General features: G+C 37.6%; 1 protein-coding gene across 7 annotated transcripts in view; it reads right to left on the bottom strand.

The window, feature by feature from the left end:
- Positions 1 to 2,181: 2,181 nt before the first annotated feature.
- Positions 2,182 to 13,919, bottom strand: part of ANKHD1 (ankyrin repeat and KH domain containing 1) — a 126,490-nt gene continuing 114,752 nt past the window's right edge. For 6 of the 7 annotated variants that reach the window (XM_069104366.1, XM_069104362.1, XM_069104367.1 and 3 more), the window contains 7 exons: positions 12,591 to 12,740; positions 10,860 to 12,469; positions 6,656 to 6,832; positions 4,498 to 4,749; positions 3,870 to 4,045; positions 2,932 to 3,096; positions 2,182 to 2,682 (listed from right to left, as the gene is read on the bottom strand). In XM_069104366.1, the coding sequence (XP_068960467.1) occupies positions 2,623 to 2,682; positions 2,932 to 3,096; positions 3,870 to 4,045; positions 4,498 to 4,749; positions 6,656 to 6,832; positions 10,860 to 12,469; positions 12,591 to 12,740 (2,590 nt within the window). In that variant the 3' untranslated portion in view covers positions 2,182 to 2,622. The remainder of the gene's footprint in view (positions 2,683 to 2,931; positions 3,097 to 3,869; positions 4,046 to 4,497; positions 4,750 to 6,655; positions 6,833 to 10,859; positions 12,470 to 12,590; positions 12,741 to 13,919) is intronic. The other variant, XM_069104361.1, reaches the window with a different exon arrangement.

Genomic DNA, 13,919 nt, shown 5'->3' with positions numbered 1-13,919 from the left:
GTCTATGGTGAACTGATTGCCCTTTTGTAAAGCAATCTTTTTTTTAGCCCCGGTCCTCGTTACTTTTTCCTTCTCCCATTTGCTTAGCTGGGTAATGGTGCCCAGTATTTGTACCAGCACTAAAAAAAAGATTGCTTTACAAAAGGGCAATCAGTTCACCATAGACAGACAGTAGATATTAAAACTGTCTTGCTACAAACTCTCAATTCTTTTGTGATGGGATTTTGTTTAAAATAAGTGGGTTTGAAAATCTTTAATATAAAATAATGCCTTCCTTGTGATGTATTTTTATTGCAATGGAATAGAATTTTAATTGCCTAAAGTATCTCCAGTAAGCACAACAGGCATATATTTTCATCCAAATCTCCATCTTGATCCCTGCCCCACAATAACCTTTTTCCTTTTCTTTCAAGTCATAACTAAAAGGAAATAGTAATTATCCAATTATTTCACTATATAAAATCCTTGAGGATTCCTATTAATTCTATAATCATATATACTCATCCCAGATTTGTTATCAAGAAGGGACAATTGACAATAGTATATTTGCATATCAAGAAAAAAGATCAGTTTATTTTTATACAATGTTAAAAAGTTAGTAAAAAGGGAGAGTAGGAGAGGGGCAGCTGACAGTAGTGTGTGTGTGTGTGTGTGTGTGTGTGTGGGCCTAGATTCAATAGAAAAACAAGTAATGTTGATAAAAGAAAACTGAGCACTTTTAAAGATCTTTTCTCTCAAAATTTTCCCATAATTACAACCTAAGAGGCAGGAAAGTATGTCAGCTGGTCTACCCAATAGCTTCTTATATTATTATTTATGCTAGATCACCTTTATACTAGCATATATAATTGTTATGTTATTCTCCTCACTAGTTTTCTCATCTGAAGCTGCATAACTTTCTCCATTAATTCTAGTGAGGTGCTTTTTTTGAAAGTGGCAAGTAGGAATAAGGTTTATAAAGATAACAGGTATTACCACATTATGAGCTCCAAAAAAAGCCCGTCAGTTAAAGAAATCTGAGAATGACTGACTGCTCTAACCAATAAATTACTGAAGAGGGATTTCATATCTCTTGCCAAACTGAAAAAATAATAGTTGTTTTTTTTTAAGTCCAGTAAAAAGTTCTGCCTGATGATTGGAATATCATATAATTGCAGTACACAAAAGGAAGAGGCATGTTTAACATTAAACATAGGCTTTTAATTTTGTATGGTATAAAGTATGGCTGTGTCTTCAGACTTGAAGAGTTTTAGAGCTAGGGCAGAGAAAAACCAGTTAGATCAACCAAATTTTGGTTCTCCCAAATTTCAGGATTCACAGGGCACAAGAGAATCTTTTCATTATCTTTTAAAATTGAATTTCCTCCAGCCCTATCTCATTCTTTGCTGTTCCTTTCCTCCTCCCTCCATTCCAGTTGTGTTGATCTAAGTGTGATGATGTCTAAGTTCCAAATTATTTTCTGGTACTCTATTTTTATAAATTCTCTATAGGAGCAGAAAATTCTCTTGTATCTACACATGAATACACAATTGTACTATTTAGTACTTTAGTGTTTTCCCATTCTGTTGCATCTGATTCTTGGCATTACCTTTTGCTTTGCTAGTTATAAACAATTTTCACTCTTGAGGACAGGGGTACTAGTATGCCCAGAGTTTACCCCATTAAACACTTGCACTTTATAAAATATAAATTTATATAAATTTATATAAATATAATTTATATAAAATATAAACACTTGCACTTACAAAATTTGTATGAGCTTTCCCCAGTCCTGCGTCTTGTCTCACATGTCAGAAAAATCAATCTAAATAAATATTCTAATTTTAATTTAGCCTGAAACTAGTCAACATCATCCGACTCAAAATACTGCTCTTTTCTTGCCCACATCTACCAAATGGTGACTGTACCAGTGCTTGATAAAGCTCCAATGCCAGGGTTTGTGCTTTTACTCAATGAAAAGGCCATGATATTTATGGCTCAAAAACACTGATTAGGTTTACTAAGTAGAGTGAACAGGTTGAAAAACTAGTTAACAAAGACCTCTCCCTTTTCAGATTCCAAGGTACAGCTATTGAGTGACCTTTAGAGGATTTCCCAACAATTCCAAGTGACAGTGAAATCACTCAGGCAGCATTGTATATACAATATACAAACAATGAAAGGATGACACCAACTTCCAAATACTGTTCATCTTTTTATTGAATATTCAGGTAAATATTTCACATTAATACAGGCTACATAAAGTAGAGCCACTATACGACATGAAATTTACTCAACTTTTTTTTCCTTTTAAGTATGTAAACAATTATACATGTATTTACCACCCTAAAAGGTTGAAATCATGTAATCATCTAGTTCTCTTTTCTGCAGACAAATAGCATTCAGTACTGTTTAGCCAAAAGCACTAGGTTCATCTGATTTTAAGTTCAAAATGGCTAAACTAACTGGAGAACAGAATCAGTTGGATAGGAAAATCAAATTTGTTCTTACACAATGGGCAATCAAGTTTCCATTGTTAAAGCCCACACAGAAAATTGCTTAGTTAGGCACATTAAAAAAAATCCCCAGGGTTCTTCCAAGGTAGGTTTCCCAAACAAGGCTAAAGAGAAAAGACCTTCTAACTTAGTTGACATATTTGAGATGCATGTTTCCAATATGAGGCGCCCACGTGCCAGGCCAAATCTGAAAAGGGGGAAAAATCATAACTTCCAATTAGGAATGTTACATATCAACAAAACAAAATACAAATTTAATGGCAATTATTTCTAACAAGGTGGGGAGCCCTATAACATTAAAGCACAGTAATAGTAGAGTGATACTAAAATCGTCTAAGATGATAGAAATTATTTTTGGTTCTAAAAATGTATATTTAGTCAAAAGTAAACATGAAAAAAACCTGAAAGGTAAGAGAAAGAGTTAAATGTCTTTTACCTGCTGAGCATCAGTACATTCTGTTGAGTTTTGGACAACTTTTATCATAGGGTTCCAAGCAGGATCTGGGTTATGAAGTCCATTAAACAGAGGGCCACCTGGACCATCGGCAAGCTGAGGATGTGAGGGTATTATGGTACCTCCATACATGGAAATTGGCAGACCCTACAAAGCAGAAAGCAAATACCTATAGTCATGAAGTAATTACAAATAATCAGTTTATGTCCCTGAAATCCTTTTCACACAAAAAATACAATAGTCCGAAGACTCTATATGTGGTAGAAACAGCTGCTCTCTGCATTAAATAACATGTATATAAATAGTATACTTGGGAAGAGAAGAAAAAAACATAATCCTTATTGAGAGTCAAAATAAACTCGTCACCTGTAATGTGCATAATCTATCTCATAGGATTACTATGGAAAAAAATACTTTGTAAAGCTGAAAAAGCTATTTAAATTTAAGGTCAAAAGATCATGGAATTAGAATTAGAAAGGACCTTCAGTATCATCTAGACCAACCTCATTTACAGATAAGGGAAAATGATGCCCAGAGAGATGCCAAGAGACTTAACTTGATTTATCCAAGGTTACACACAAAGAATGAGTAGCAGAGCCAGAATCTAGACGCTCTGGTTTCAAGACTTGTATTCTTTATCATAATCCTTGAGAACATCCTTTTCTACAGAATAAGTAGATTGACTTATTACTGACTTATTACTGTGTTACAGTCAACTAGCTTAAGCCTCCTAGTATTTTGAAAGACACAGCATACTTACTAAACGAAGCAAAATGATCAGGAAATATTTGAATTTATGCAGACTCTAGAGAAAGGGATATTTAATCTCAAAGAACACAAAAAAATACCCTTAAGTTTGCTAGGATTTTCAAAAATGTCTACACGGACAATTCCATATTCAGGAAATTTTATATCCTTACTTTAGAAAAATCCACAAAACTGCTTGCCATAGGCTGATGGAAAATGTTAGAGGGAGCCACCATTCCTGAATCATCTCTTTCCATTGGCTGGTGCTGGGAGAAGGTGCCTGGGTCTGAGAGCTGCTGATGCAGTGGATGATTCCCCATCACAGGCTGTGACCAACCAGAAAGGCCTTCTGGAAAGAATTATAAATGGGTAATGTGTTACTTAATTTGAACAGAGACTTTTCTTGGGAAAAAAACTCCTAGTCTATGTCAGCAGCTTGACTAGCACGCTAAGTGAGGAAATTTTTCTGAATAACAAACACTTTCTAGTAACTGCCATGAGGCCTCCTCAAAAGAAGACTTTAGTAACACAGACTGGTCTTCTTAGGGATTCCAAGGGTTGCTACTATCTGAGCTAGAATAGCTCAAGGGAAAAAGAAATAGACTTTGAATAATTTCTAGATGCTGTGTTTTGTGCTTACAATACTCACCCTGAGTAACATTTCAGATATAAGGTACAGCTGTAAACTTGGTAGCTATAAAACACCATCATCTGGAGGACCTCTATCATCACAAGCATTTCCTGCTTGCTCTAAAAGCCCTACTTGTGCTATTCCCTCTACAGAAGGCAGGACAATCTTACCTGACACGCTATTGACGCCAAAGGACCAGATACCACTATGTCCAACAGGTGCTGTGAAATTAGTTCCCAGAGGAGTTGGTGTTACAGAACCTCCCTGTCGAATCCGAGCAAGTCTCTCTGTTCCGATCGGGGGAGGTACCTTCCTATCCTGACTGGGGTTGCCTCCTTTTGGTTGGCCTAATGTTGGTGGTGCAGAAGTAGCTGAAAGGGGTGAAGATGATCCCGAGGAAACAGATGCAATAGGAGAGTCACCTGGTGGCAAAATATTTCTCTATTGTTTTATTACATATAAAAACTAATTATGGTAAATATCTGAGAAACTTGGGTGGAGATTTCTTCCACGGAAGTCCTACTCTGATGTCTTATTGTTGAGATATGAACCTGGGTTTTTGAAGGTTCTGTATGCTAAAGGAATTCAGGCTATAAAATCTATATGGGCATAGTACCCAGTAATGGACTGTATTCTCAGACAATTTAGTATGTTAAATAAGGAGATGTTAAATTTTAGTATGTTAAATAAGGAGAAGGCACATTATCAAAAAGGTTATTAATCGTTTGCCTACAACAACCTATAAAGCTAAAGGTGTGGAAAGGATTTGTGCTGGTGGTGGGTAAACGCAATGATGAAGCTGTGACTTTTTTAAGTAATGAAGGTGAAAAATTAGTTTCTGAAACCAAGATTCTGTAAACAGTTTTAGATTATGTATAATTGTGAATAGTACTCAATGAATATTAAAAATTGTGGCTTAAAAATTTCCTAGGCTGCTCAGATGAAGGCAGAAAAGAAAGGTACTATATATTTACTGCTACTTTCAGAGCAAAAGACTCATCTTTGCCCTAGATTATAAGCCTAAAAATGGTACTATTTTAAAAATAAGGATAAATTTTAGAAAAGCATTGCAAGTTTCAACTGACTGTTTTATTACTGTAACAAGATGGCCATTTTTGGGGGGGGTTAAGTTTTTGCACTATTAAAAATGGCAATTAAATCACTGACTACCTTATGATTATATAATATTATATAATGATTATATTTATATTTATATTAAATATATATATATATTATATTTATATTAATTAAATATATATATTTATATTATATAATGATTATATTTGTGGGGATTTAATCCTAATAGTCTTTTTATCAATAAGTAAGAAAAAGAATCAAATTTATGCAACTTTCCTAAATGTAAAAAAAAGAAAGATCAGGGCAATATCACAATTTTTAACTTCTGATCAAATTCAACAAATTATTCAATAGTAGTGCAATGGAAAGGGTCCTTTGTAAAAATACCTCTGGTTCTACTCAGCACAAAGTTTAAAAATATTTCAAGATTTGTGGACTAGTTTGAGCATTTTCTTTTTCTTTTATAAGACTAGGTTTCCCTATTTCACCCAGACTACAAGCACAATGGCAGCTTACAGGCCTAATCTCACTATGAGTAGCAAGGCAGCCTTTTACCTCCTCCATTTTTGACTTGGCTCTTGTTTGTTTTTCCTTAGGCAACCTGGCAGCATCATCCCACCCTCAATTCTAGGAGGCTCACCAATATTTAGTCCCAAATTTAAAACAAGATAGAACTCTCGAGACAGAATGATTAACCAGTCTCAGCCTTACTGGTAGTAAGGATTCTAAATTCCCTCTACTATGACCAGCTAGTTTGACCATTTTCCATGCTGCTTATGTTATCAATAAAAGACCACAGAGAGGGACAGCCAAGGTAGCACAGCGAGTAAGAGCACTGGCTCTAGTGTTGGGATGACCTGGGGATTGAATCCCGGGCTCAGACACTTAGCACCCACCCAGAAACACCTGGCCATGTAACCTTGAGCAAGTTACTTAACCCCAATTGCTTAGGGGCAGCCAGGTGGCTCAGCAAGTAAGAGCACCGGCTCCAGTGTTTGGGATGACCTGGGGATCAAATCTGGGCTCAGATACTTAGCACCACACCCAGAAATAACTGGCCATGTAACCTTGAGCAAGTTACTTAACCCCGATTGCTTAAAAAAAAAAAAAGACCACAGAGACCAAAGATTATCAAAAGTGTTGTAATATAACTTTGGACGCTGGTGAGCCTCATGGTTTTTTAAATCTAAAAAAAACTCTCTGAAATATTAACTTAAAAAACTTTCATAATCATTTCCCCAAAATTCCTACATGAATTTGAAGCACTCGTCCAAGGATGGGGTGAAAAATGTTGTCTGTTGAAACTTGGAGTCCCAACAGGTGCTGGACCTTGTAGAAAAACCCGTGTTCCTTGTATGTTGGAAAAACTTGTCAGAGGAGCTGAAGAAGAAGATGGGGAGCTCCCAGATGGATCAATGGATGGTAATCCTGAAAGAAAGCATGGCCAAGTTATACATTTAGTTGAGATTTTCAAACCCAAGGCCTTAATTTTCTTTTAGAAAAGGAAAAGACAGTTACTGCTGTTAATTCCAAAGATTTATGAAGTGATATGGAAAGGAAGAGTTTCCTTGAAATGGCTAAAAATCCTTCAATTCAATAAATACTTATTAAAAACCCACTATATACAGATTATATAGATCTCTGTACTTCCAAAGGGTCAGTTAAGGTTGTACATAAGAAAAAAAAATGCATTTTAACACCAAAACACTTGCTGTGGCATATTAGTAGCCCATGATGAAACATATTTATTTTGTTTTGTTTTTTTTTGGAGGGGGGGAAGGCAAGGCAATTGGGGTTAAGTGACTTGCCCAAGGTCACACAGTTAGTAAGTGTGTCAAGTATATGAGGCCCGATTTGAACTCATGTCATACTGACTCCAGGGCCGGTACTCTATTCACTGTGCCACCTACTGTCCCAGATGAAGCATATTTAAACATATATTAGGAATAAAGGATGAATGTTTAAGAATGAGATAATCATCTAGATTAATTTCATAACTTTCACTGAAGGGGAAAGTATGGTAGAAGTTATGAGAGGCAGAATAGTAAAATAGAAAGATCAATGGTGGGGCAGCTAGGGGGCGCAGTGAGTAGAGCGCTGATCCTGGAGCCAGGAGGACCTGAGTTCAGATCTGACTGCAGACACTTAACACACACACAAAAACTAGCCGTGTGACCTTGAGCAAGTTACTTAACCCCAACTGCCCTCCAAAAAGAAAAAAGAAAGAAAAGAAAGAAAGAAGAAAGAAAGGAGAGAGAGAGAGAGAGATCAATGGCGCCAGCGTTAAGATTTAGGTTCAAATCCTGCCTCTGGTGCTTACTACTTGTGTGACCATGAGCAAGTCATTTCATTTCCTTGGGCCTCAGATTCCACATCTATAAAAACAAGAGCCCAAAGGGCTATAAAAACATGCATACCCTTTGATCCAGCAATATGGTTTCTAGGGTTGTATCCCAAAGAGATCATAAAAATGAGAAAAGGACCCATATGTACAAAAAAATTTATAGCAGCTCTTTTTGTGGTGGCCAAGAAATGGAAATTGAGGGGATGCCCATGAACTGGGGAATGGCTGAACAAGTTGTGATACATGAATGTAATGCTGTAAGAAATGATGGGTAGAAGACTTCAGAAAATCATGGAAAGACTTTTATGAACTGATGCTGAGTGACGTGAGCAGAACCAGGAGAATATTGTTTACATAAACAGCCACAGTGTGGAATGACAAATTTTGATAGACTTAGCCCTTCTCAGCAATACAAGGACCTAAAACAATTCCAAAGCATTCACGAGGGAACATCCACATCCAGAGAAAAAACTAGGGAGTTGGAGTGCAAATTGAAGCAGATTATTTTCTTTTTTATTTTATTTTATTTTGCTTTTTTTTCTTTCTAGTGGTTTCTCCCATTTGTTATAATTGTTCTATGCAACATGACTAATGTGAAAATGTGTTTAATAGGAATGTATGTGTAGAGTCCATATCAGATTACATGCCGTCTTGGGGAGGAGAGGGGAAGGAAGGGGGTGAAAATTTAAAATTTATGGAAGTGAATGTTGAAAACTAAAAATAAATAAATTGAAACTCCTCTCCCTAAAGCCCAGAAAACAAGAGAGTTGGGGAGCTGGCCTCTAGATGGTTTATGCCATATCTTCCATCTCTAGAATTAAGATGTTGTGAACCTAAGGCCAGTGCACTGGAGAACGTGTGACTAGACAGCATCCATATCATTATTTGAAGGTTAAGACTACTAGTGTTCCTGAAGAGTTCAATGTTGAGGAACCAAATAGATATGGGATACATTACTTGTTACAGTAAAATTAACAAGTTGTAAACAGATTCAATATCTTTCTTCCAAAAGTTTCCTTTTGGTGAATTTTGGCTTTCTTACATTTTATTCCCTATTGTGAGAGACCTACTGGGGAATGGGTAAAAAGGCTTGAAAAAAGAAATAGCTATGTTCATTTCAGAAAAAGGTAGCTTCTGACAAACCTGTAAATTATAAAAAAGAAAAATCACCCAAATAGACCTCCTTAGTTTTCTTTTCTTTTGGAGGTAACAGGGTTAAATGACTTACCCTGGGTCATATGGTTTTAAGTAAGTGAAGCCAGATGTGAACTCAGGTCTTCCCGACTCCAGGGCCAGTGCTCTATCCACTGTATCACCCAGCTGCCCCCTTAGTTTTCTAACTATACACTCTCTTTATACTTCTAAAAACTGCTTTTAAACCAAATATAAGAGATTCCTAAACTGCAATTCATGGAAAGACAACATCCACTAATAAACATACCAGGCAGATGCTGGTTTTACTTCTAATCACTCTGGAGGACAGTGTTATGTAAAAGGCTACAATTTTAAATACATACTCCTATTTCTACAGCCCTTTCTTCTAATGGAGTGGATGTGATTTACCTATGGTCACAAGATGCTAGTTTCAAAGCCAGGATACAAACTCATGTTTCTTGACTCCAAATCCAGTGGCATTTATATTAAACCACACTGGTACTATTATAATAACTTCAGCACTGGGAATGGGGCCTTTAATTTACTGTTTCCTGCTCCCATGGCCTTTCAAGAGTAGTCTAAAACCTCTTACTAATTCCACCAAAATGAAATCTAACCAGCTTTATCTTTATATAACTAAGGAGACAGAAAACTAGAATTATCTTTTAGGACTTTTGAAGGTGATATGTATATTTGGGGTTCTCTTGCACTGTAGGAAGGTAGAAAGTACTTCCAAATTTTAAAGTACAGTATATTTAATGCCACACACACAGATTCACTTGAAAAAGTTAATCACCCCAAGCCAACATACAGATACACTTTAAATAATACAGCCAATCAGTAAAGGGGCAGCATATAGTATAAACACCATTGTTAAATCCTTCAACTCATTTTTTTCCCCAAGGATTTCAATCCAAATTATATTCACATCAGCTACAATTATTTTTCAGCATGGTACATCCCTAAAGTACCATTATCATTTCTACAGTATATACTTATTGTGGCCCAGAGTCCAATAAACAAACTAAGTTTCAAAAAACAAATTCAAAATTGACACTTATTTTTATAATTCAACTAATTCTTTCATGTAGTGAATTCAATAGTTGGTTTCTAAGTCCATGGAAACAACATTCAATCATATTAAACCTTTTAAAAACAAACATACAAATGAACAGGAGCAGTTAGGTAGTGCAGTGGATAAAGCAAGGGGCCTGGAGTCAGGAAGACCTGAATTCAAACTCAGTCTCAGATACTAGCTGTGTGACCCTGGACACGTCACTTAACACTATTTGCCTAACTTTCTCTTCTGTAAAATGAGCTGGAAAAGTTAAGGGCAAACCATTCCTGTATCTATGCCAAGAAAACCCCCCAAAAGGGGATTATGAAGATTCAGTGATAACAAAAATAAATGAATAACGAATTTCAAACAGGAGTAGGAACTAAGAAACTATGCTATGAACCTGTTTCTAAAATCACAACTTACATTTTTTTAATCCAAAGTATGAATTTTCAGAGACTATGGAAAATGTTTTCAAGCTGTGAATTTTCCCTAAAGTACACATGAGCCCTTTATCAAAACTGTCATTTTATACAACCAAAGGGAAATCTGGCAACAAGGCACAATTTCGCTGCTAAAGAGTCAGGAAAAACATGAGGTGGCAATATCATTTATGCAGAGGTTCCTAAAATGTGTGATACTGCCCCCTGCCGGGGCTGGAATGATGGGGCGAGGGGGTGGTAGCAGTTTGAAATGATGCAAATTTGGAAACAACCAAAAAAAGGTTAAAGGGTTAAAGAAAGTAGATTTGGTGGCGGAGGAGCAGTAAAGTGAACACAACACTGAGTAATTTTTTTGAAAAGGGGGCGGTAAGCCAAATAAGTTTGGGAACCTCTGAAGAAGAATATGAGCTGATTGACAAAGGCTGAACAGAGATGATTTAGCTACAGGTAACTTACCAACTGGACTAGTAGAAACTCGCTGAGAAGGGGGTCTGAATCCAGGTGCCTTGGAGTTATCAGGATGCACATTTTCTAAGTGTCCAAGAACAGAGTTACCCAGGAAAGTTGACTGAACAGTGAAAGATGGATCTGTGGCAGCTCGTGAAGACAGTGGACAGTCTCCCCAACCCTGGTTAGTTGGCACCTGGTTACTATCAAAAAGACTACTGAAGTGATTGAAGAGTGTGGCTGGACCAAATGTAGGTGGCAAAGATTTATTTGCTGGGTTAATGTGCATCTGAGAACCATTCATAATGCTCATGGCTGACGACAGCTGCACTGCAGTTGGTGGACCTTGAGGTGGTGTTAAAGGAACTGGATTTGTAACAAAAATAGACTGCGGATCCTGGTGTACAGTGGCATTGGGTACCACTGAATAAAAAGAACCTCTAGGCTGCATTCGATGAGAAACTCGAGGTGCTGGTACTGCTAACTGAGGTAAATCATTGGTGTCCTGATTATCAGCAGCAACTGATCGAGGAGATGCTAAGCTTAATGGAGTAGGCTCTGAGTTAGATGCAAAAGGCAATGACAGAGGACTTAAATCAGATATGTTTGCTGGCAGTACCTCCTCCTGTGTGTTACTGAGAGGAGCAGGACTACTAGAGGAGCGGGTTTCTAGGGCTCCCGGGTTGTTGCTGGCAGAGATACTACAATTATTTGCAGCTGAAGATGGGGTACACAGGTTTCCCACAGGCTGGTCTTGCGTGGACACCTTCTCTTTCGGAGTTGATATAGCAGAGAAAGAGTCTGTTTTATGTGCAGAAAGTTGTGTTTGTGGAGCACTAGAGGGCAGAAATGCTGTGGGAACTTGTCCACTGTTGACAGATGCAGATGAAACAGAAGGCAGAGAACTACAGGTGCTTGTCACAGTAGAGATCACTGTTGCCATGGTACTTGTCTTAGGAACACAGGCAAATAACTGCTTTCTGACTGATGAAGGAGTCCGGCTATTAGGAACACATAGAGGTTGGTTGGTAGCAACTACAGAAGACACAGTGATAGGACAACTGGCAGCAGATAGTCCAGTAGACTCTGACTGTAAAATATTTCCATTTTGGTTAGGCAGGCGACCTGCACTGTTATGCTTTGGAGAACTATTGGTGCTTCCAGGGTTAACTGGTCTCACTGGGAATGGTCCCCAAGTATTAGGAGAGGGTGAAAAGGTTCCTCCAAACTGGGCCATAGGTAAGCGAGGATGCCGGATCTGTTGCATAGTTTGAGCAGCCAACAAAGCAAAATGAGGATGGGAATAAGCTAAAGGAAGGGAAACTGGGAAAGAAGAACGTACATTTGCTGGAACGTTTTTATTCAGTTTATTGGGGGGCTGGAACGTAGATAGTGTTGTTGCCTGTGAAGTTACAAGAGCTGGAGCACCCAATGGAAATGCGTTTTTGTTTGAAGCAGCTGTAGTACCTACTCCAGATGAAAAATTTGCATGAATTGATTTGGTGCCAGCAGGGGTTCTGATGTGATTTTTAGGAATTAAGTCTTCTAGTTCCTTAGCAGGATCTTGAATAAGAGCATTAATAAGCTGAACTGCATACCTTGTTGATTCTGTGCCACCTCTGAAAATTGAGACAAAATAAACAGAAAAAAAGTTACTCATTAAAAGAAGTTCACTATTAGTTGTAACTCTCCTAGACAAACAAAAAAGCCCCCCATAGTTAGTAGTCTTCTCATAATTACCTTATTGTGATCATTCTTTCACCATTCTTATCTTTCTGTTTATCCACATCAATATGTGCACCAGTGACATCTTGTATTGCAGTGATGTTGCACCCACCTCTTCCCATTATCCTAGATACAACTGAAGCAGGGACAGACAGTTTCTTTGACCTATGCCACAGAGATTAAAAATCAATTAGAAGCCATCAGATTTTTAACATATCCTGTTTTCATTTTAAACACACTAATGGTCTTACAATAGCTCATTTTAATAGATTTGTATCTAGTCATACAGGGATCATTTTCAAAAAATGAAGGTGAATTTCTAAAAAAGGGACTTAGATTACAATGAAACATTTTGTTATCTGATTGACTCCAACACACCCAAAGGAATCATAGCCACAGAATCTATGACTCTTTAGGAGTTGGAAGGGGACCTTAAGGCCATCCAGCCCGAATACATATCTGAATAAGAATCCTCCCATATCATGAGACTTCTTCCAAAAAAGCAGTCATAGGAACTTTGCTTGAAGATCTCCAATGATAACAGAACATCCTACCTCCTGAGGCAACTAATATTCCACTTTTGGAGATCTTTATTTTATCTTTTTTGTTTAACTAGGCAGGTGATGTCCATGATTTTCTTGGATACAGGGACTTCCAGGTAAGGAATTTCCTTTGACAGCTGAGATTCAGATAAGCACCTTTTCTGCAAATTTCAAGGTCTTTAAAAGTTGCCTGGGGCACTTAAGAGAATAAGTAATTGAAGATCCTCTTGACATGAAAGCCAGCTAACCATTGGCAGCTTTGATAAGAAATTTTACTTCAAAGGAAACTTAAATTTGACTCTACTAGTTCTACCCCCGAGCGCAAGAACAAGTGACATGATAACTGATCAAATACTTGGAGATGCTTCCTCTAAGTCTTCTCTTCTCCAGGCTAAACATCCAACATACTCAGCTTCTTCAGGTGAGATCTTGAATGGTCCATTCACCATTCTCTGGATGCTCTCTAGCTTATAAATGTCCCTCATAAAACATGGTATTGTGAAATGAACACTATACTCTTTTTTTTTTTTTTTTTAAGCAATCGGGGTTAAGTAACTTGCTCAAGGTTACACAGCCAGTTATTTCTGGGTGTGGTGCTGAGTACCTGAGCCCAGATTTGATCCAGGTCATCCCAACACTGGAGCCGGTGCTCTTACTCGCTGAGCCACCTGGCTGCCCCTAAGCAATTAGGGTTAAGAACTTGCTCAAGGTTACATGGCCAGTTATTTCTGGGTGTGGTGCTAAGTGTCTGAGCCCGGGATTGGATCTCCAGGAGAGTTTGTGCTCTTACTCACTGTGCTAC

The sequence above is a fragment of the Petaurus breviceps genome, unplaced genomic scaffold (genome assembly GCF_028583685.1).
Source record: "Petaurus breviceps papuanus isolate PSGF00001 unplaced genomic scaffold, PetGlider_PUasm1.0 685, whole genome shotgun sequence".
Classification (NCBI taxonomy): domain Eukaryota; kingdom Metazoa; phylum Chordata; class Mammalia; order Diprotodontia; family Petauridae; genus Petaurus; species Petaurus breviceps.
The sequence above is the reverse complement of the archived record's forward strand: the minus strand, read 5'-3'. Positions and strand labels throughout refer to the sequence as shown.